The 19,418-nt window shown below is 39.4% G+C and overlaps 2 protein-coding genes across 3 annotated transcripts; both read left to right on the plus strand.

The window, feature by feature from the left end:
* Positions 1–21: 21 nt before the first annotated feature.
* Positions 22–8,828, plus strand: LOC137730282 (LL-diaminopimelate aminotransferase, chloroplastic-like). Its single transcript, XM_068469342.1, has 9 exons — positions 22–147; positions 280–347; positions 535–651; positions 3,171–3,233; positions 7,148–7,252; positions 7,354–7,404; positions 7,515–7,835; positions 8,060–8,266; positions 8,375–8,828. Exons 1-9 carry the CDS (start codon positions 105–107, stop codon positions 8,669–8,671), a joined length of 1,272 nt encoding a protein of 423 aa, XP_068325443.1. The 5' UTR covers positions 22–104; the 3' UTR covers positions 8,672–8,828.
* Positions 8,829–14,692: 5,864 nt separating this feature from the next.
* On the plus strand, positions 14,693–17,754 carry LOC137728908 (adenylosuccinate synthetase 2, chloroplastic). Of its 2 annotated transcripts, XM_068467705.1 has the most exons (5): positions 14,693–14,871; positions 15,526–15,840; positions 15,910–16,602; positions 16,839–17,150; positions 17,276–17,754. In XM_068467705.1, the coding sequence occupies exons 2-5, from the start codon at positions 15,535–15,537 to the stop codon at positions 17,444–17,446; spliced, it is 1,482 nt and encodes a 493-aa protein (XP_068323806.1). In that variant the 5' UTR covers positions 14,693–14,871; positions 15,526–15,534; the 3' UTR covers positions 17,447–17,754. The 2 variants fall into 2 exon arrangements, with proteins under 2 accessions (XP_068323806.1, XP_068323807.1); XM_068467706.1 differs by lacking the exon at positions 14,693–14,871 and having other exon boundaries at positions 15,642–15,835.
* Positions 17,755–19,418: the final 1,664 nt, after the last annotated feature.

Genomic DNA, 19,418 nt, shown 5'->3' on the forward strand with positions numbered 1-19,418 from the left:
CGCCTTTACATGTACATATGAGAGAGAACAAAATTGCACTTATTTTTCTTTTTATCTAGTGATCTGTAGCTTTGTGATCTCCAAATTCCTAAACTGGCAACAGCATGCTCCCAATCCTCCTCGCCACTCCACAAGAGGAGAATACTGGTCTCTCTCTCTCTCTCTCTCTCTCTCTTTCTCTATCTCTCTCTCTCTCTCTCTCTCTCTCTCCAATTTATTCATTTAATTTGTTTTCGAACAAAATTAATTGTTGAAATTTTTTGTTTCTGTGATGTGAAGCTTACAAAACTCAGGTGTCCCGCAATGCGAATATAGCGAAACTAGAAGCTGGTTATCTCTTTCCAGAGGTTTGTGGTGTTGTGATGTTCTTTCACTTTCAAATGTGGCATTGCCCATTTGATTTACCTGTACAACTGTTAATGCCTTGAGAGTGTGGTTTTATGTGGTTTTGGATTTATGGCTGGACTGTCGTAGTAAATATTCGATTGCTTTTTCGGGTTAATTTGTGATTATATATATCGTTTTGTTACGTAGATTGCTAGAAGAAGGGCTGAGCACTCGCAGAAGTACCCTGATGCACAAGTAATTAGCCCTGGGACTGGTAACACCACTGAGCCCATTCCAGAAGTTATAACCTCTGCAATGGCAAAGGTACCTTTTATTGTTACTTGTATATTATTGTGGTATCCCAGCCTGGTGGAAGAACAGAAGGGAACTATAAAGTCCCGATTAACTGAATGGATCCTGGTTTAATCACCTTGGCGCATAGTTTATCAATAACCCCGGCACTGTTACAAGGGTGTGGAACGAGTGAGTAGGGTTTGATTAACTTGTTGTTTAGAAAAAAAAACTAGATAAAATGCATGCACTCTGGTGTTCTTTAATTATTGAAATTCTCCTATTGCTTTCACTGTTCCGTTAATAAGAGCAAAGTTGTTTTTCGGTTGATTGTATGCATGGTTGCGACAGAAACAGCATACTATATCTGTAATGGTGTAAAATTATTCAAATGCTGATCAAGGAATGGAGCTAACAGAAAATAATCATCCCTCTACTTCAAATTGCCACAACCGGACCACCACAAATAAATATTTCCTCCTTAAATGGTTGTTGATGTTACTTTCTTTCGTGTTCCTAGTTCTATCTAAAACTTACCTGTTTACTTTGTTTCTTGAGGGAGATTAACTTCAACCTAACCAACCTGAACGTTAATTTGAAAGTACTTAAACAATAAACATGGGTTTGCCTCTACTTCTATTTTTTTCAGACTAAATTGAAAGTTGCTCTCTTTTTCTGGACAAAATCTTGAGTCCAACTGCTTTATCTTGTCTATAGCCTTTCCGGGTTGCTTTGTTGGGGTTGGCTGCTAGAGCCCCTGTTTATTCTGACATGGCTTATATCGCCTGGCTATGACATCTTTCCCATTTGACTTTGCCCTCGTGGTCCAGTTTATCAAGAATTCTTGTAGCGTCTGATGCAAACTTAACAACTTGAGCAAACAGTGGTTGATCATTCCGATGAACAGGCTTCTTCATAAAGATTGACTCTAAACAATCTCCAAATTTCCTGCATATACATGATGAGTTAAATATTGTTGAAGATGTGATAATAAATCAATAGTAAAGCCATACTATCTTCACATACAACTGATCATATGCCGTACCATCTCAACTAATTAACCATATGCCGTGCCATCTCTAAATTAGAGATTCGACAAGTTATGGTTGGTTAAGATGGTACAACAATTTAGATTTCAACATCTAGTCAACAGTTAGCTACTAATCACACTGATATTATCCCCACTTAACTACATGCACATCTTAGCGGTAGGTGCTGGGTTCTATCACAAAAAACCATGGTGCAATTAGACGTGTAACCATTCAACAAAAGTTGTGTAATCAATGAAAAAAAAAAAAAAGAGACTAGAATATAAAGTTCTTCTATAAATAGCTTTTGAAACAGCTTTTGACTACCTTTTTAAATAGCTTTTGAGTTCGTCTTTTGAAACAGGATGACCCCTTTGAGAATGAGAATGTCAAGAATAAAATTCTATCATTGTTGTCTAACATTAGGTTGATACTGATCAGGCACATCATGCATATTGGGGAGAACACGGATTCATTATCCAGAAAGATGTTACTGCATTTGTGCGTGCATCACTACTGTAATGATTTTGTTGAGAATATATCAATAATTTGTCGGTACATTTGGTTGGTCGCAGTTAATATTGATTAATATCTCTCTTACATGGATGAATCTCGACTTACATCGCTAGCTAGCCCTAACTCTGCAACACCATTTTAATACCAAAATCGATAGTTGGGGTTTTCTTCAAGATCCATCCATGACCAGTCCCTAGGAACGTACGTAGTTACCAATGGCAAGTACTCGTCCATGTTCTTGCCAGCTGACAGTTGTATAATTAGTTGAATACTTATTACGTATTACTTGCACCACAAGTTATTTGACTTCAAATCTAGAGTTTGTGTCATAAGCGGGATACTAACCGAGTCTTATTTCTTTTCTATGCCTTGTAGGCTAAGGACTTGGCATATTTCTTAGTGAATGCCAACAATCCATAATTAATCCTTTGAATAAAAGCCGATTCCAACTAATTTATATTGAACTGCCCTGTTTACAAACTTACAGAATGAAAGCAAATTAATCTACAAATGAAACTTTAAATTGATCGTAAATGTAAAGAATCAACTGAAAACACATACGTCTAACTGTAAGACAAGGCTGATGAATCACTTGGGAAGTGATCGAGCGAATAAAGAGTGTCGGGCTGGAAACTGAGCTCGTCGGACTGAGTTTCTATGTTGTTTCCTTGAGAAGGACATCAGTTGGGATGATACTTCAACCGATAATCCTTTTTTTTTTTTTTTTTTTAGATTTTTGACCTTTTATTACTATACGATTCATTTAGCTTTTGTTCTGCTAGCCAACTAAGCCAAGTTCATTGTTAGAGTAAACTGAGCTTGTTTTTGGTTGAGACAGCCAAAAAGCCAACCTTTTGATTGAGGCAAACCAATCCTATACGCATTCTAAAACATGCATTATATGTGAATTACCTTGGGAAAAAAAAAAAAAAAAAGACGTCGTGTAGCATATGGTTGTTGGTCAGCTTTTATATGTCTTTCTAAATCCATATTGTTTCTGCTTTGCAGAAAGCACACGCTTTGTCTACCCTAGAGGGTTACAGTGGTTATGGAGCTGAACAAGGTGAAAAGGTATTTTGGCTTCTCATTAGATTTGCTAGTTGACGAGTTTTTAAGTTATTCTGTGCAAATATATCCTCTGTTAGCAAGATTCCATCATCTCCACATATCTCTCCTCAATCCTCTTGATTGAGTTATATTTAGAATGATTGTATAGGGTTGACTTGGTGATTTCAATTGTAATTAATTATTGTATCAAATAGGTTCTATATATCTTGTAATTCAGGGTGGTGTCCCAATTGCAACACCAATCAACACAACCAGGCTCACTGCCCACACCGGTACACCGGCCCTGCTCAGTTCCCTCCTTTCGCTGGTGCACATATGGCTCAAGCCGCGGCTCCGGCCGATCCCGTTTGGTATCCTGATACCGGCGCCACTCATCACATGACGGGTCCTGGCACATCCCTTCACAACCCGTATCCCTCCAATGGTAATCAAAATGTATTTATGGGTAATGGAGATTCCATGCATGTTACCCACACCGGTACTTTCCCTTTTTCTTTAGGCTCTTCTACATTCACTCTTCGTGATGTTTTTCGCATTCCCGCCATTCGCAAAAATTTACTCTCTGTTGCTAGGTTCACTAAAGATAATCGTGTCTTTTTCCTTTTTGCTCCAGATTTCTATCAAATTTATGATTTGCTCACCGGTGCACTCTTATTTCAGGGCCCTTGTGAAGATGGCTTGTATCCTCTTCAACTTTCCTCCACCCGTCAACCCCTTGCTCCTCATGCTCTTACCACTCTTCACTCCTCTACTTGGCATCGTCGTCTCGGTCACTCGTCGTCTTCTGTTCTTTCCCACCTAGGACCTTTGTTAGGAAAAGAAATAAAATTTAATAAGACATTCTGTACGGATTGTGCTATAAGCAAATCCACTCAATTACCGTTTTCGAATCGTAATATTTCAGTCTCATTTTCTTTTCACCTCATTCACTCCGATGTTTGGATGTCTCCTGTGCCCTCTCTTAGTGGCTTTCGGTATTATGTTCTTTTTACGGATGATTTTTCGCGTTACTCTTGGATTTATCCCATGCGCCGTAAATCGGAAGTCTTTACACACTTTCAAACATTTGTTGCCATGGCCCAGAATCTCTTCAACTCTAGTATTAAAATCTTACAAAGTGACAATGGTACCGAATATGTGAACAATGCTTTTGCCAATTTTTGTAACACCTTGGGTATCCAACAACGGTTCTCATGTCCTCACACCCCTCAACAAAATGGCGTCGCCGAACGCAAACATCGCCATATTGCAGACATGATTCGCACCCTTCTTCATACTGCTCATTTACCACCTTCCTATTAGACTGAAGCGGCTCTCACCGCGGTTCATCTCATTAATCTTCTTCCTACACCCCTCCTAAATTGGGAATCCCCATATGCCAAACTCTTCCATCGATCTCCCTCTTATTCTCATCTCCGTGTCTTCGGTTGTTCATGCTTTCCTAACCTCAGTCCTTATACATCCCACAAACTTTCTCCTCGCTCTTTAGAATGTGTCTTCATCGGTTACAGTCCGAGTCATAAAGGTTATAGGTGTCTCCACCCTTCCACCGGTCGTGTCTATATCTCCCGTCATGTAATTTTTCAAGAAGATTATTTTCCTTTTACTAAATTGCAGGTCACTCATGACTCTCCCACCATTTTGTTGGACATTCAACCTATCGCACCTCCGCAGCCCCCGCTGCCGAGCCCTCATATACCATTGTCTCCCCCTCCTCCGCAGATTACTTCTCCCTCCAGTGATCTGCCGAGCTCACCCCCCACCTCGCGGGCCCCAGCTGCTATCTCTATTGCAGCTCCACAGCCTTCACCGACAACACCTCTTCCACCGCCCGCATCATGTGATGATGCTATAACTGCACCGACTGCACCGTCTGCACAGACAGCACCGCCTGCACCGACTGCACCGCCACCGACTGCACAGCCCATTGTCTCACCGCATGCAACTCATGCAGATCCCATGGTATCTTCCAATGCTAGTCCTATGGACCACGAACCACCTGTCACCACTGCTCCACCTATGCATCCCATGGTCACACGTCTCCGACTTGGCATCACCAAGCCCAAGCATTCCACCGATGGCACCGTCCGCTATCCCCTGCCCAAAGCCCTTCTCACAACACTCTCTGATCTTGAGCCCACCTGTTTTTCTCAAGCCTCCAAGAGTCATGCTTGGCGCTCTGCAATGTCCGAAGAGATCAATGCTCTCCTTAAAAATAATACATGGTCTCTCGTTCCTCATTCACCTCATCATAACACGGTTGGTTCTAAGTGGGTGTTCCGGATAAAACGAAAGCCTGATGGATCTATTGAGCGTTATAAAGCTCGTTTAGTCGCCAAGGGTTTTCATCAACAGCCCGGAGTTGATTATGGGGAGACCTTTAGCCCCGTCGTAAAACCTACCACCATTCGAACGGTTCTCAGTGTTGCCATTTCTCGTGGTTGGTCACTACGCCAACTCGATGTCAAAAATGCATTCCTTCACGGGCACCTCCAAGAAGATGTTTACATGATTCAACCTCCCGGTTTTGTTGACCCTGATCGTCCCCATTATGTATGCAAGTTATACAAATCTCTCTACGGTCTCAAACAAGCGCCCCGAGCATGGTTCCATCGCATTAGCTCCTTTCTCCTCACTGCCGGTTTCACACAAAGTGTTGCTGATCCATCCCTCTTCATTTATCGGTTTGGTCCTCACACCATATTTTTGCTCTTATATGTTGATGACATTGTTCTCACTGGTAGTGATACTGTTTTGCTACAAAGTTTTATTGATGCATTGGGCAGTGGTTTCGACATCAAAGATCTTGGTCCACTTCAATATTTTTTGGGATTGCAGGTTCTTACTCATGGTGATTCCCTACACATCAATCAATTAAAATATGCTCATGATTTGTTACAAAAGCACGATCTTGAACATTGCAAGCCCGTCAATACACCCATCGCTCCAAAGGTTGTTTTGTCCAATACTGATGGTCCTCTCCTCTCCTCTCCCACGGAGTTTCGTGAACTTGTTGGCTGCCTTCAATATCTTACCTTGACACGTCCCGACATTACTTATGCGGTGAATACAGTTTCTCAGTTTATGAGTGCCCCTCGTGCTCCTCATCTTGTTGCCGCCAAGCGTATTCTTCGATACGTCAAAGGGACTCTCGATCATGGTCTTATCTTTACACCTCAATTACGAACTGCCCGCCTTTGTGCTTATTCCGATGCCGACTGGGCGGGGTGCCCTGATACACGCCGCTCAACAAGTGGTTACTTAATTTACTTGGGTTCGAACCTTGTCTCATGGTGCTCAAAGAAACAGCCCACTATTGCTAAATCCAGTGCCGAGTCCGAATACAGGTCCCTCTCTCACTCTTGTGCAGAAACAACTTGGTTATCCTATCTTCTCTATGAGCTCGGTGTCTCTATACAGTTTCCTGTTCACCTTTACTGCGACAATCTCAGCGCCACCTACATGGCTGCCAACCCTGTCTTCCATGCTCGCACTCGTCACATTGAACTTGACTACCACTTCGTCCGTGAAAAGGTCACTGTTGGGAGTCATCGTGTATTTTTTGTGCCATCCGTCGATCAGCCAGCTGATGTTCTTACTAAAGCACTGCACAAGCCGCGTCACACCTTTCTTTGCTCCAAACTTGTCCAACCGAGGCCGTCCAGTTTGCGGGGGGGTGTTAGCAAGATTCCATCATCTCCACATATCTCTCCTCAATCCTCTTGATTGAGTTATATTTAGAATGATTGTATAGGGTTGACTTGGTGATTTCAATTGTAATTAATTATTGTATCAAATAGGTTCTATATATCTTGTAATTCAGGGAATGAATAAACAAGGGAAAATCATTTTCTACATCCTCCCATATATAATATTAGGGATGATGAAGACTAAAGGCATATTGTTAATCTGTTCAGCTACTAAGAGCTTCAATTGCCTCAACATTTTATGACAACCTTGGCATCGTGGAAGATGACATCTTTGTTTCTGACGGTGCAAAATGTGACATATCCCGCCTTCAGGTTATTTTACTTTTTATTTACAGTGATTTTTTTTTTTTTTCTCAAAATTTTCATGTTCATCGTTTGATAAGTATGACCATACTTGTAGTACTCTGTTGTAGGTTGTTTTTGGGTCTAATGTTACAATGGCAGTGCAAGATCCATCTTATCCGGTAGTTTTTGTTTTCAGTCTTAGTTGCCTGTTTATCTTGCTCAGTTAACTCGATGCGAACTGTTCAGATACCGCTTTAAATTAAGTAGAAGTTTCTTTTCTTTTCTGCAGGCTTATGTAGACTTGAGTGTTATCATGGGCCAGACTGGACAGTATCAGAAAGATGTCGAAAAGTTCAGAAATATCGAGTACATGAGGTGTACTCCTGAGAATGGTTTATTTCCTGATTTATGCGCTGTTTCTCGAACAGATATCATATTTTTTTGCTCTCCAAACAACCCTACTGGTTCTGCTGCAACAAGGGAGCAACTGACTCAACTTGTACAGTTTGCTAAGGAGAACGGGTCAATCATAGTATACGATTTGGCATATGTCATGTATATGTCAGATGACAATCCACGGTCAATCTTTGAAATCCCTGGAGCTAAAGAGGTAATATGCAAACTATACTTTGCATATTTGCAATGCTCTTGATCCTTTCTTTTATTGAAAATTTATGTGCAGCTGCCGGCTATATCGATCACTTGTTTGTTAGAGATTAATGCTACTAGGAATAGTTTGCATATGTGCATTGTACATCTGAAATTTCCTTAGCCTGTCATTGCACCTTTCATAAGTGATCCCCATTGTTCTCTGTTTCTGTGAGGCCACTGCAGATTGCAATTGAGACATCATCGTTCAGTAAGTATGCAGGATTCACAGGAGTTCGTTTGGGGTGGACTGTTGTTCCAAAGCAGTTGCTCTTTTCAGATGGATTCCCTGTTGCCAAGGACTTCAACCGCATTGTTTGTACTTGCTTCAATGGTGCATCCAATATATCCCAAGCTGGCGGTCTTGCTTGCCTTTCGCCAACAGGCCTTAAGGTCCGTTCTTATGTGTCTTGATTCGTTGCTAAAGTTTCGAAGTTGAAATCCGCATGCATATGTTTTTACACGCAGTGCTTACAATAGTTTGATTTCAACTCCTTGTAGGCTATGCGCGAGGTGATTGGTTACTACAAGAAAAATGCTGAAATAATTGTGGAGACGTTCGAGTCTCTTGGTTTTAAGGTGTATGGAGGGAAGAATGCACCCTATGTGTGGGTGCACTTCCCTGGCCGAAGCTCATGGGATGTATTCAGTGAGATTCTTGAGAAGACTCATGTGGTCACCATGCCGGGAAGTGGTTTCGGACCTGGGGGTGAAGGTTTCGTCAGGGTTAGCGCGTTTGGTCACCGGAAAAATGTATTAGAAGCTTGCGAAAGATTCAAGCAATTATACAATATTTGATCCGAATATAAAATCGAGACTTGCCTCCGTTTATGTTCAATGTTGAATGAGGAGCCGTATGAGGTGAAAATCTCATGTACGTGAGTAGCAAACTTAAGTTCCATTTCCTATTGATTTGTGGATTCTGTATCTTAGGAATGCAAAGCATTTTTCAGCTGCTGCAAAAATCTTTAAATTCGTTTCCATAATTATTCTAGCTATAGAGAGTGAAAAAATGAATTTTTATTTTCGTTAACCATCAATTAACACAACTATTAACTTCTAATTAGTGGAATCAAGATAGATGTGTCTATGCTAACAGTTCTCTTCTTTAAAACCGGTACAATTGGTGGCAAACCACGGTTATCCATTCCACCCATTCTGTCTCTGAAGGAGGAAGCTAGTTGAGAATTGCACCCTACTCGTCACCTCAAACAGGAGAGTAAGAAGCATTTACAACTTAGTTTCTTTGCAAAAACATCAAATGATCTATTTTTTTTTTTTTTTTTTTTTTTCTTCTTCTGATGATGTGCTTGAGGGAAGTGAATTTGTTCTTGGAAGAATCCTATACCAAGTGTCGCCGTGCTCTGTAATGCTACTAGCGAAAACGCTCGATCTGCACCCACGCACCTCAAAAGACCATACGAAATTTCTCAGGATATGTGATAGCATCTACTATACGAGGAATATAAATGAACCCCGTTCTTGAAATTGGTCAGATACCATTTTTTAGCCTCTAGAAAACACATTGTCAAGTTATTTGTAATTGTTTTGAAATTATGTCAATTTATATTTTTTTGTCTGTTTGAATGTCTAATTCCGATTAAATTGATGAGGTTTTTCTCATACTCATTATGTCATCAATTTTAATAAATAATTATATAATCAATCAAGACCGAAGATACAAATTAATATAATTTCAATGTCTTGCATTAAAACTTTATGTATCTTTTTTTATTTTTTTTATTTTTAAATCATTACAAACTTGATCTGAACCGTAGTTAGTCTTAAAAAGCATACGGTTGTGGGTTTAGTCTTCTAGCAAATAAATAAAACATATTATAAGCGTATTGTACGATACATATGTACACACGAAATTTTTATACACAATTTATCATTGGAAAAAAAATTTACACTGATACGCATTGTTACACATGCTGTGGATTATCCTAGTGATTTTCAACCCATTACATTCTGAGTTCAACATTTTTTTAATCACTTATAATAAAAAAAATAAAATAAAATGTGTATTTTTACATATTACTAAATAAATGAAAATTTAATTTAAAATTTTTGTAATGGGCCACTCTCATTGTATTATCATAGGAAAATTGACACTTGATAAAATAAACCCACATACTTTTTACATACTATATGAGTCCCGTAATTTATGGCTAGTTTGGCGGGTAAAACCCCCTTAGGGTTGAAATATAACACTAACATTCTTTGAAGTTTTAGTTTACTCTCACATAACCCCTTCACGGCAAATTTACCCTCGTTATTAATTATATTTTTAAAAAATGAAAAACCCTTTGAATAAATAGAATAAAAATTCAAATTAAAATCTTACCTTAAACAATAAAAAAGAATAAAAAGAAAATTAAAGAAATATTGTTATCTTTCTTCTTCTACCATGGACTCGGATCTTCTCCAGAATTTGGCATAAAAAAGTTCAAGGTTTCCAACAACAACTTGCATTTTGTGAGGAAGATTCTTGGGAATTTGATGGTTTTCATATTTTTTTTTTTATGACGGAGAGTGAGGCCAAGCTTGTGGAGAGGCTAATTGATCGAAAAACCGAGACGAAGGAGTAACTTCTTGTGAGGACGGCTAGAGAGGAGGTGAAGCATGTTAAGAATTTTCATTATGTTGTGGCGAATGCGGAGGGGAGGCCCTAAACCCTACGTTGATTCTTAAAAAGGTTATTTATTTATTTTTTAAAGTAATTAAAAATGAGGGCAAATTTGCCTTTATGAAAATATTAGAAAATATTTTAAGGTGATGTCAACCTTAAAGGGGTTATGCGAAAGTAAACTAGAACCTCAAGGGGTATTAGTGTTATGTTTCAAATGTGAGGGTGTTTTGCGAAAACATGATAAACCTTAGGGGGTGTTAGTGTAATTAACCCCTAGTTTGGCATTACTTTGCTTTTTAAAAATACTTATTTTGCTGTGCTGTGAGAATAAGTAGTTGTAAAATAAAGTTGTTGAGTGTTTTGTAAACTTTTTTTTTTGTTTTTGATAAAAGTGCTTTAAAAAAAAAAGAAAAGAAAAGAGAGTGTCTGGGTATTTGGTAAAATTTTATATAAATTGATGTGAATATGTTAAATGACTAAAAATGTGTTTAATGTGATAAATAATTGTTGATAAGAATAATGTAGGAACAATGATTGTAATTTTGTAAAATATATGGGAGTATACTTGTTATTTGAAAATTCATTAATTAGACATTGATTACCATGCTTTGCGAAAGACCTTGCTTCTACTTTTCTTCTATCATCGACAACAGTTTTATTTTTTTTATTTTTTAAAGAGCTTTTTTTTGTTTTACTAAAGACGTTTGATGTTCCAAATTTTTTAATAAAAATGTTTTCTTTTTTTTAAAAAATACCACAATCTTGTCACTCAGTACTACTGACACACCCCGACCCGGAATGTCCACTAAGACCCCAAATCGAGCTGTGTTGGCCGACACCTAAAAGGTGACGAAGTCATAAAGTGTGATAGTGTATAAAATGTGAATAAATTTAAACCTAAAAGTGTCTAAATACCAGAGTGCGCTACGAGTGGGAGCGAACACATTTCACACGTGATGTCAGAGCATAAGTAAAGTACAGTAGTGTGGGTAAGAATCATACCCTTAAAAGTAGCCACCAATACTAAGATTAGCCATATATCCTCGTTGATATGAACTCAGTAGTTAAAACCTGAAGGGGGGTACAAAACAGAAAGTGTAAGTAAGCAGTAAAACCAAGCTTCCCAAAACTATTACCTTTCTAACAGTAATAACCCCTTACTGTAATTCCCTTATCGTTTTCTGTAGGACAGTACTACACACACACACACACACACACACACACACACACACATATATATATATATATATATATCTATATATCCACCCATGCTAATAAAATGGTCAAAACCACAAGTATGCCGTGTCCATAGACTCTACAATGCATTAACAAGTAGGCCAAATGAACTGAATCAATATAAAATGATACATCAGCCAGAATCACCTAACGTGACCCGTACGACTGTACTCATATCTCATTAATCAATGCAAGCATATAAGTCGGGAGTCATCTCTAGTGACCTGTACAACTTATCCATATCTCATCAAGCATCCCTGCACACGAGTCGGAAACACCTCTAGTGGTCTGTACGATAGGACTGGGTGTAAATAAGTACGCTCAAGTGCTACGATCACGTGAAGACTGGGCGAATAATCGCGGGTCACCTACGAGTCGGAACCACCTATAGTGGTCTGTACGACAAGCCTGTGCACCTACCTTGAGTCCAAGGTGATCGTAAGGTGCGGGAGGTGAACATCACATGAAGGACTGTGCCCTGGTCACGGGTAGGAGCACTAACATCGGGGTGCAGGTATCTATATCTCATCAATCAATATTAGCATACAAGTCGGAAGTCACTTATAGTACCTGTACGACTTAATCTATAGCTCATCAAACATCCCTGCACACGAGTCGGAACCACCTCTAGTGGTCTGTACGATAAGACTAGGTGTAAATAAGTACGCTCAAGTGCTACGATCACGTAAAGACTGGGCGAATAATCACGGGTCACCTACGAGTCGGAATCACCTATAGTGGTCTGTACGACAGGTCTGTGCACCTACCTTGAATCCAAGGTGAGCGTAAGGTGCGGAAGGTGAACATCACGTGAAGGACTGTACCCTGACCATGGACGGGAGCACTAACATCGGGGTGCAGGTTTATGAGCTCTCAATGCATCTCAATATAACATGCGCAACTCATGGCAACCAGTACGACAGTATCGGAGTTGCCTAACACATAGATGTAGTCATGCTATAACTCAATCGATTTAACTAATACCATAAACTCACCTGAACTTACCTGGGTGTCCTGCGTTCACCTTTGCACTTGAAAGCATTCATAATAATTATGTGCAAGTAATATACATATGGATATACCATGATGCAATCTAATACTCAACCATATCGTAGCATTTTCAATTATATACAATACGGTGTGAAATGTACAATCAATAACGCCATACTCCCAAACTACTTATTTTCAAGGATAATTATCCATGACAACCCAATTAACACTAATTTAACAAACTAATTCACAAAACTAAAACTTGCCTTTACCAATCTCCTTTGCATTACTCAATTTCCCAAATAAGGCTTTTGTCTCAAATATATTATGGCTGCATCTAACGTCTCGTTAGACTGTCTACGTATCCTAAACAGGGATCAAGCCATTCGTAGTTCATTTAGTACTTCAAGAATTCACAATAATTATATGAAGGTAATATACCTAATCAATTTAAAAGTGTTGATGAAACTATCAATAATATGCACGATAAAAGGAAAAGGTCCACTCACCTAGAGTCCATGCTATGATTCTCTAGCGTACGCATCGAGGCGTCCCGAATGATTGGAGCCTGCCACGAAGTCCAAAAGTGGACGGAAAATGGTCAATTTTTCCCACAAAGCTAGCGGGTGCCTAAAACTACCCGGTGTCGATTCGTCTTCTACAGTGGTCCAATGGGGTCAAGGTTGGTTGGGTTTTGCTCCTGGGATGATGGGCTACAAAGCCCAAGTGGTGGCATCGGCCATCGCTTTGCCGATTTGCCGGAAAATCGAAAAGAGTGGCCCGAGCACCGTATATTTTCGTCAACTTTCGTGACCTCCAACTGCCACATACCATGGTTAATCAAGGTGGTTCTTGGGTGAGTTTTGTAGAGGGGAATGAGAGCTTCAAGATGGTGGTGGTGGTGACGAAAAACTCCACCGGAGTTAGCCGAAATCGGCCTTGAAAAATGGGTGGTCGTGAGTGGAAAACCCATGGAAAGTAGGGAGCTTTTTTTTTTTTTTTTTTTTTTTTTTCTTCCTCTTCTTCTTCTTCTTCTATCTTTCGTTCTTATTTCTGATTTTTGCTTCCCCCCACAAAGTGGGGATTTAATTTAATTAAAAATAAATCTTGAATAACCAATTTCGAACGTTCGTAACTTACCGTTATAATCCGGACTTGCAAACGGCTTTCGTCTATGCCTTCACACCAACAAGTACTACGAGAATATGTTAAAAGAATAAGTCATACGTCTCTCTAGACGATGGTCAACATAAGTCAAAATCTTTATCTCTATGGCATTTTCGTAAATTCACGCTTTTAAAATAAAATAAAAACGTAAAATTTGGAACGGGTTGTTACAACTACGGTCTGGTGATACTAAAACAAAACCACAATCTCAAACCAACTCTTACTAAGGCCATCTCCAATGGAAAGAGCTAAATGTCCAAAAGCCAAAAAATGACCTGATTTCTCAAAAAAAAATATTCTCCAATTGATGATTGGGTTATAATTCTACGGAACGTACCAGACTATTATTTGGCCAAATGTAGCCCTCCTCTTAGCCCCTTTTTGGGGCACAACTCCTCAGTTATAATAATTGATTCAAACTCAACGACTAAATTTGAAAATATCCAACGATAGTTTAATTATTAATTAATAAATTTAAAATATAAAGTTAAAACTAATAAATTATCGAGAGGACTGTGTTTAGCCCATCCAGTTAAAGATTGTATATGAATATGACCTAACACTGATCATATAAAAATAATTTTTTACATAGTTATAATTCTGAAATAAACTATGTTTAGCTATTTCGGTTGGACGCTATACAAGACAGACTTTTGTGATTTTGAGACAAACCCTTGAGTTTTAATTTAATTTGAAAATACAATTTCCACGTGCTATATTTTGAGTGGTTGTGGTTGATGCTGACCTGGAGTCCCAGGGATACGAAAAGTTATTCTCCACTGCCAAGCCCGCCCCTCGTTTTCCCCCTCTTCTTCCTCTGCTTCTCTTTGGCTGCTGCTTCTTCCTCCTTTAGCTTCTCTTGCTTTATTTCTTCTGATTCTCTCACTCTCTCTCTCTAAAATCCCAGAGCAGTCTTGGAGTTGGAGGCTTTTCCTCTGTTGGGTTTTCTTTCAGTAATTCAAAGGGCCAAAAGGTATTCCCTTTTCAGATTCTTCCCTCCCAATTTCCTTAGGGTTGATTTAGATTTTCTTATGCTATTTGCAGTGGTGCTTTTTAGGGTTTAAATATTTGATTTCACGGATTCATTATAAATTCGTATTTGTTAACTTGGTTGCTTGATTCTAATGTCAATTTCGTTACAGCAGAAATGAAATTTCTCTACTAATTTCAGCATGGAATTTTTGCTTTTGTTTTTATTTTTGTTGTCTTGATTGTGGTTATCTGATTAATTAATACTCCATGATATATTGAGCAATATCGCGCGGCTTAAAGAATTTCGGATGTGTTAGCGGGTATTGTTGTAGTCTGAATAATTCTAATCAAATTCCATTGCTCCTAAGCTAAGGTCAGAATTTGTAGCATATAAGGGAAGGTTTTGCAGATACTTGCTAACTATCCGAAGCTGGATATCGAGGTCTTTAAGCTTAACATCTTTTTTGTATTTTTAGCATCTGCTTGGAAAAGGTTTCAACTTTAATGTCTGTCTGTATGTGTTATTACTCGTCACTGATTGACAAGAACAAGGATTAAAGAAAGTCATCCTTTAAAGTTTAAACTCAAAAGGGGCAGGTTATAAATTACAGCTGAGATGAGTCTCTTTAATTAAACATTTTATTTTTCACTTCAGGGGTTCACCATGAACAACCTCTCTTCTTTGAGAGCCCTGGACTCCAGTCCACTCGCCAGCCCCCGCTCCTTTGGGCCCCACCACCACAGGCCGATTCTCATCCAGCGCCTGAGAAATGCCGTCGTATGCTCGGTGAAGCCCTCAATTGCCACCCCATCGCCTCTAAGTGTTGACGGGTCCCCCAACCAGGGGATTAATCGAATTGAGTCACTGACCCAGGTCTCCGGGGTGTTGGGCTGCCAATGGGGTGATGAAGGTAAAGGAAAACTTGTCGACATCTTGGCCCAGCACTTTGACATCGTTGCTCGTTGTCAGGTAACATAAAATCTCGCACTGGTGTAGCCACATTTTGCTGTTTTCTCATGAGTTTTATTATCTTCTCAGGGTGGAGCTAATGCTGGACACACCATTTACAATGCAGAGGGAAAGAAGTTTGCACTTCACCTTGTTCCCTCGGGTATTCTTAATGAAGAAACTCTTTGTGTTATTGGGAACGGAGTTGTGGTGCATCTTCCAGGGCTCTTTAAAGAGATTGATGGCCTTCAATCTAATGGAGTCTCCTGCAAGGGAAGGATATTGGTCTCTGATCGTGCTCACCTGTTATTTGATTTTCACCAAGTAGTGGATGGACTTCGAGAATCTGAGCTTGCTAAATCTTTCATTGGCACTACCAAGAGAGGTATTGGACCTTGTTACTCTAACAAGGTTATCCGAAATGGAATTCGAGTGAGTGACTTGAGGCACATGGATACTTTTCCTCAGAAGCTAGATCTTCTATTATCAGATGTTGCATCAAGATTCCGAGGTTTTGAGTATGGCCCCCATGTGCTCAAAGAAGAGGTTGAAAAGTACAAGAGATTTGCTGAGAGATTGGAACCCTTCATTGCTGATACTGTGCTTGTTGTGAATGAAGCCATCTCTGAGAAGAAAAAGATTTTGGTCGAAGGGGGTCAAGCAACAATGTTGGATATTGACTTTGGAACTTACCCCTTTGTAACATCCTCTAGCCCGTCAGCCGGTGGGATTTGCACTGGTCTCGGAATTGCTCCCAGAGTTTTAGGTGATCTGGTTGGAGTGGTAAATAGATGTTACTCTTGTAGTTGCAAAATTTCATTTTCATTTGACTGGTGTAGTCATTGTCACCCTTGGCCTGAATATAGTTTTATTTTTTCGGGTTACAGTATATAGGTCTTTTACATTATTGTTTCTAGTTATTTTCTTCTTGCCTATACATTTTGCTTCACTAATGGAATTGTACAAAGGCCAATTGAGGTGGTGGTGTAATGTTGCTAACTTGAATTTTGTCTCTGCAGGTGAAAGCGTACACTACAAGAGTTGGTTCTGGTCCTTTTCCCACAGAAATCTTGGGTCACGGGGGTGACCTCCTTAGGTTTGCTGGTCAGGAGTTTGGCACAACTACTGGCCGCCCTCGTCGTTGTGGTTGGCTTGATATAGCAGCACTGAAGTATTGCTGTCAGATTAATGGCTTTTCTTCTCTCAATCTCACCAAACTTGATGTTTTGTCTGATCTTCCTGAAATTCAGTTGGGTGTTGCCTACAAACAGATTGATGGTACCCAGATCAAATCGTTCCCTGCAGACCTTCGTGATCTTGAGCAACTAAAGGCATGTCGTCACCTCTCCCCTCTATTTAGATGTTACTTTTTTACTGAATTTTCGTCGCCTGCTTATATTTTGATATCTAATGTTCATGTTTAATCTTGTTGGTTTTACTGCTTTTCTATGTTCAGGTGGAATACGAAGTATTGCCTGGATGGAAGACGGATATTTCTTCTGTCAGAAACTACTCTGACCTTCCAAAGGCTGCACGTCAGTACGTGGAAAGGATAGAAGAACTGGTTGGTGTACCTGTCCATTACATTGGCGTCGGGCCTGGGCGTGATGCACTCATTTACAAATAATCTTCACAATATTTCCTTGAGATTCCAGATGATTTTCAGACCATCACAAGAAGTAATATGAAGCTTCAAGTCTCGGAGGAATTCATTCCCTTCTATGTTGGGAGATTTTCAATTTTACTTTCCAGATTAGAACTAGTTTTTCAAGGTTATGAGCTTGATGTAACACCGTATCCACCCGAGGCCACGCGAAATCTATGTCGTGTTTAACCCTTGGGGGATTTTTGGTTCAGTTGCATTGCTTGTTCATGTTTCGAAGTCTGTTAGCTCTTGTTATCAACTCAGATTTTCAACAGTGACCCTCCGGGAGAGCGGGAGCAGCAGGCTTGTTTTTGCTATGCTTGACACCGGGGCAAAGGGCTTTTCGCACAATTGCTTAAAAGCATTCACCCTTGCATCTTTTGGAGCGAAATTTCCTACACAAGGAAATACCTCCATAGATTTGTTAACCGCAATCCTCATGTTCGTCAAATTAAGGGGCGTTCATGAATGGTCTCTCTCCAAAGCCTTGTCTAGGGGGGGTGCTTGCTAGATATGCTTCGACGCTCAAGTCAGTTATATTCTCTAAGGAAAAATAGGGGAAGATTGAGTTTTTCAATCGCATGAGGCCATGAAATTATATTGTCTAAGGCAAGCTAAAACTTTAAGCACTTGCTAAGACCAAATTTGTGGAAGTCACTTTTCTAAGGCCAAATTTACTGAAGGTAAATTTAGCAAAGCCTCCATTTCGTTCGCCTAACTTACGAATGCTCTACTAGCTTTCTTCGCGTAATTCATGAAAGTACTCTTTGCACAATGACATTCTTTTCATATGAAAGCCAACTCACAGTCTGGCATAACCTTTGCATAATTTACACGGTTCGCATAACGTACGAACAACACTTCTCGAGTAATTTGCACCCTAAAGCTAACTAACGTCTTTGCATGACTTACGAATGCTCTGACATCTTCACACTGACGCATCTTCGCATAATTTACGAGCGTAAACTGACATCTTCGCAAAATTTAGAAACGTGGATTGACGTCTTCGCATAATTTACGAACATGGACTGTCACCTAAAGCATAATTTACGAAGGTCGACTGTCGCATAACTTGTGGAAGCCGTCCAGATGATAAAACCTGCATAAGTGAATGTCAGGCAACAGCAGTAGCCAGAGAAGGCTTACATCCTAGCTTGATGTCGGGAGATGAAAGGTTGGTCGAAGAACTATTTTATTAACTTCATGTTGGAGATCTTTGATTGTGATTTCTTTCTTAGTCTTATTAAACCTTTCCAAGGTTGTGCTAAGAGAGATTTTTGGATTTGGCTGGGGTTGGCTAGTGCTGGATTCATCAGAAGAAACTAATTTCTTAAGTTTCTTAAGATAAAAAGATTTGAGTTCAGGGTCATCGACTTTACTTATTAATTCGATAAAAAGATCTTGTTCTTCTTGCTTATTAAGCACTGAGATTTTATTATAGCAAGCATCGGTACATCCTAACTTGATGTCGGGAGATGAAAGGTTGGTCGAAGAACTATTATCAGAAGAAGATAATTCCAAATCGTCTTCTAATTGACTATTGTCTGTGTTCCTGAGTTCTAAGACTGGATTAACTGAAGTTTCTCTTCCTCAGAGATCTTCAGCTAATTGATAGTTTTCTTAACACGACAATCATTGGCGTAATGGCCATACTTGCCACACTTGTAGCAATTTCCTTTTTGTTTTGTGTTTTTAGAGTGGATTTTTCCAGAGGGTTTCCTCTTCCACTTGTTGAATTTGGGTTTTTCATAAAACTTATTAGTTTCAAAATGTTTATTTTTGGATTTGTATTTATTATATTTGGGATAAGATTTACCTGAGTATTTGTTGGAGTACTTATGATAAACCTGAGATTTTTTCTTGTTGTTGGAAGGAGCAATAGGAGGTAATCCATATTGTTCACAAAACGTTCCTAGCTCATACTTAGCGATAGATTTATCTTTATTAACTTGTT

The sequence above is a fragment of the Pyrus communis genome, chromosome 3, assembly GCF_963583255.1.
Source record: "Pyrus communis chromosome 3, drPyrComm1.1, whole genome shotgun sequence".
Lineage (NCBI taxonomy): Eukaryota > Viridiplantae > Streptophyta > Magnoliopsida > Rosales > Rosaceae > Pyrus > Pyrus communis.

Bases quoted from the DNA above. Each gene is read 5' to 3' on its own strand.
- LOC137730282 (XM_068469342.1), top strand. From the start codon at position 105: ATGCTCCCAATCCTCCTCGCCACTCCACAAGAGGAGAATACTG. The intron at 348-534 runs GTTTGTGGTGTT...TTTGTTACGTAG, and splicing joins CTGGTTATCTCTTTCCAGAG to ATTGCTAGAAGAAGGGCTGA. The intron at 652-3,170 runs GTACCTTTTATT...TCTGCTTTGCAG, and splicing joins TAACCTCTGCAATGGCAAAG to AAAGCACACGCTTTGTCTAC.
- LOC137728908 (XM_068467705.1), top strand. From the start codon at position 15,535: ATGAACAACCTCTCTTCTTTGAGAGCCCTGGACTCCAGTCCACTCGCC. The intron at 15,841-15,909 runs GTAACATAAAAT...TTATCTTCTCAG, and splicing joins ACATCGTTGCTCGTTGTCAG to GGTGGAGCTAATGCTGGACA. The intron at 16,603-16,838 runs GTAAATAGATGT...TTGTCTCTGCAG, and splicing joins TAGGTGATCTGGTTGGAGTG to GTGAAAGCGTACACTACAAG.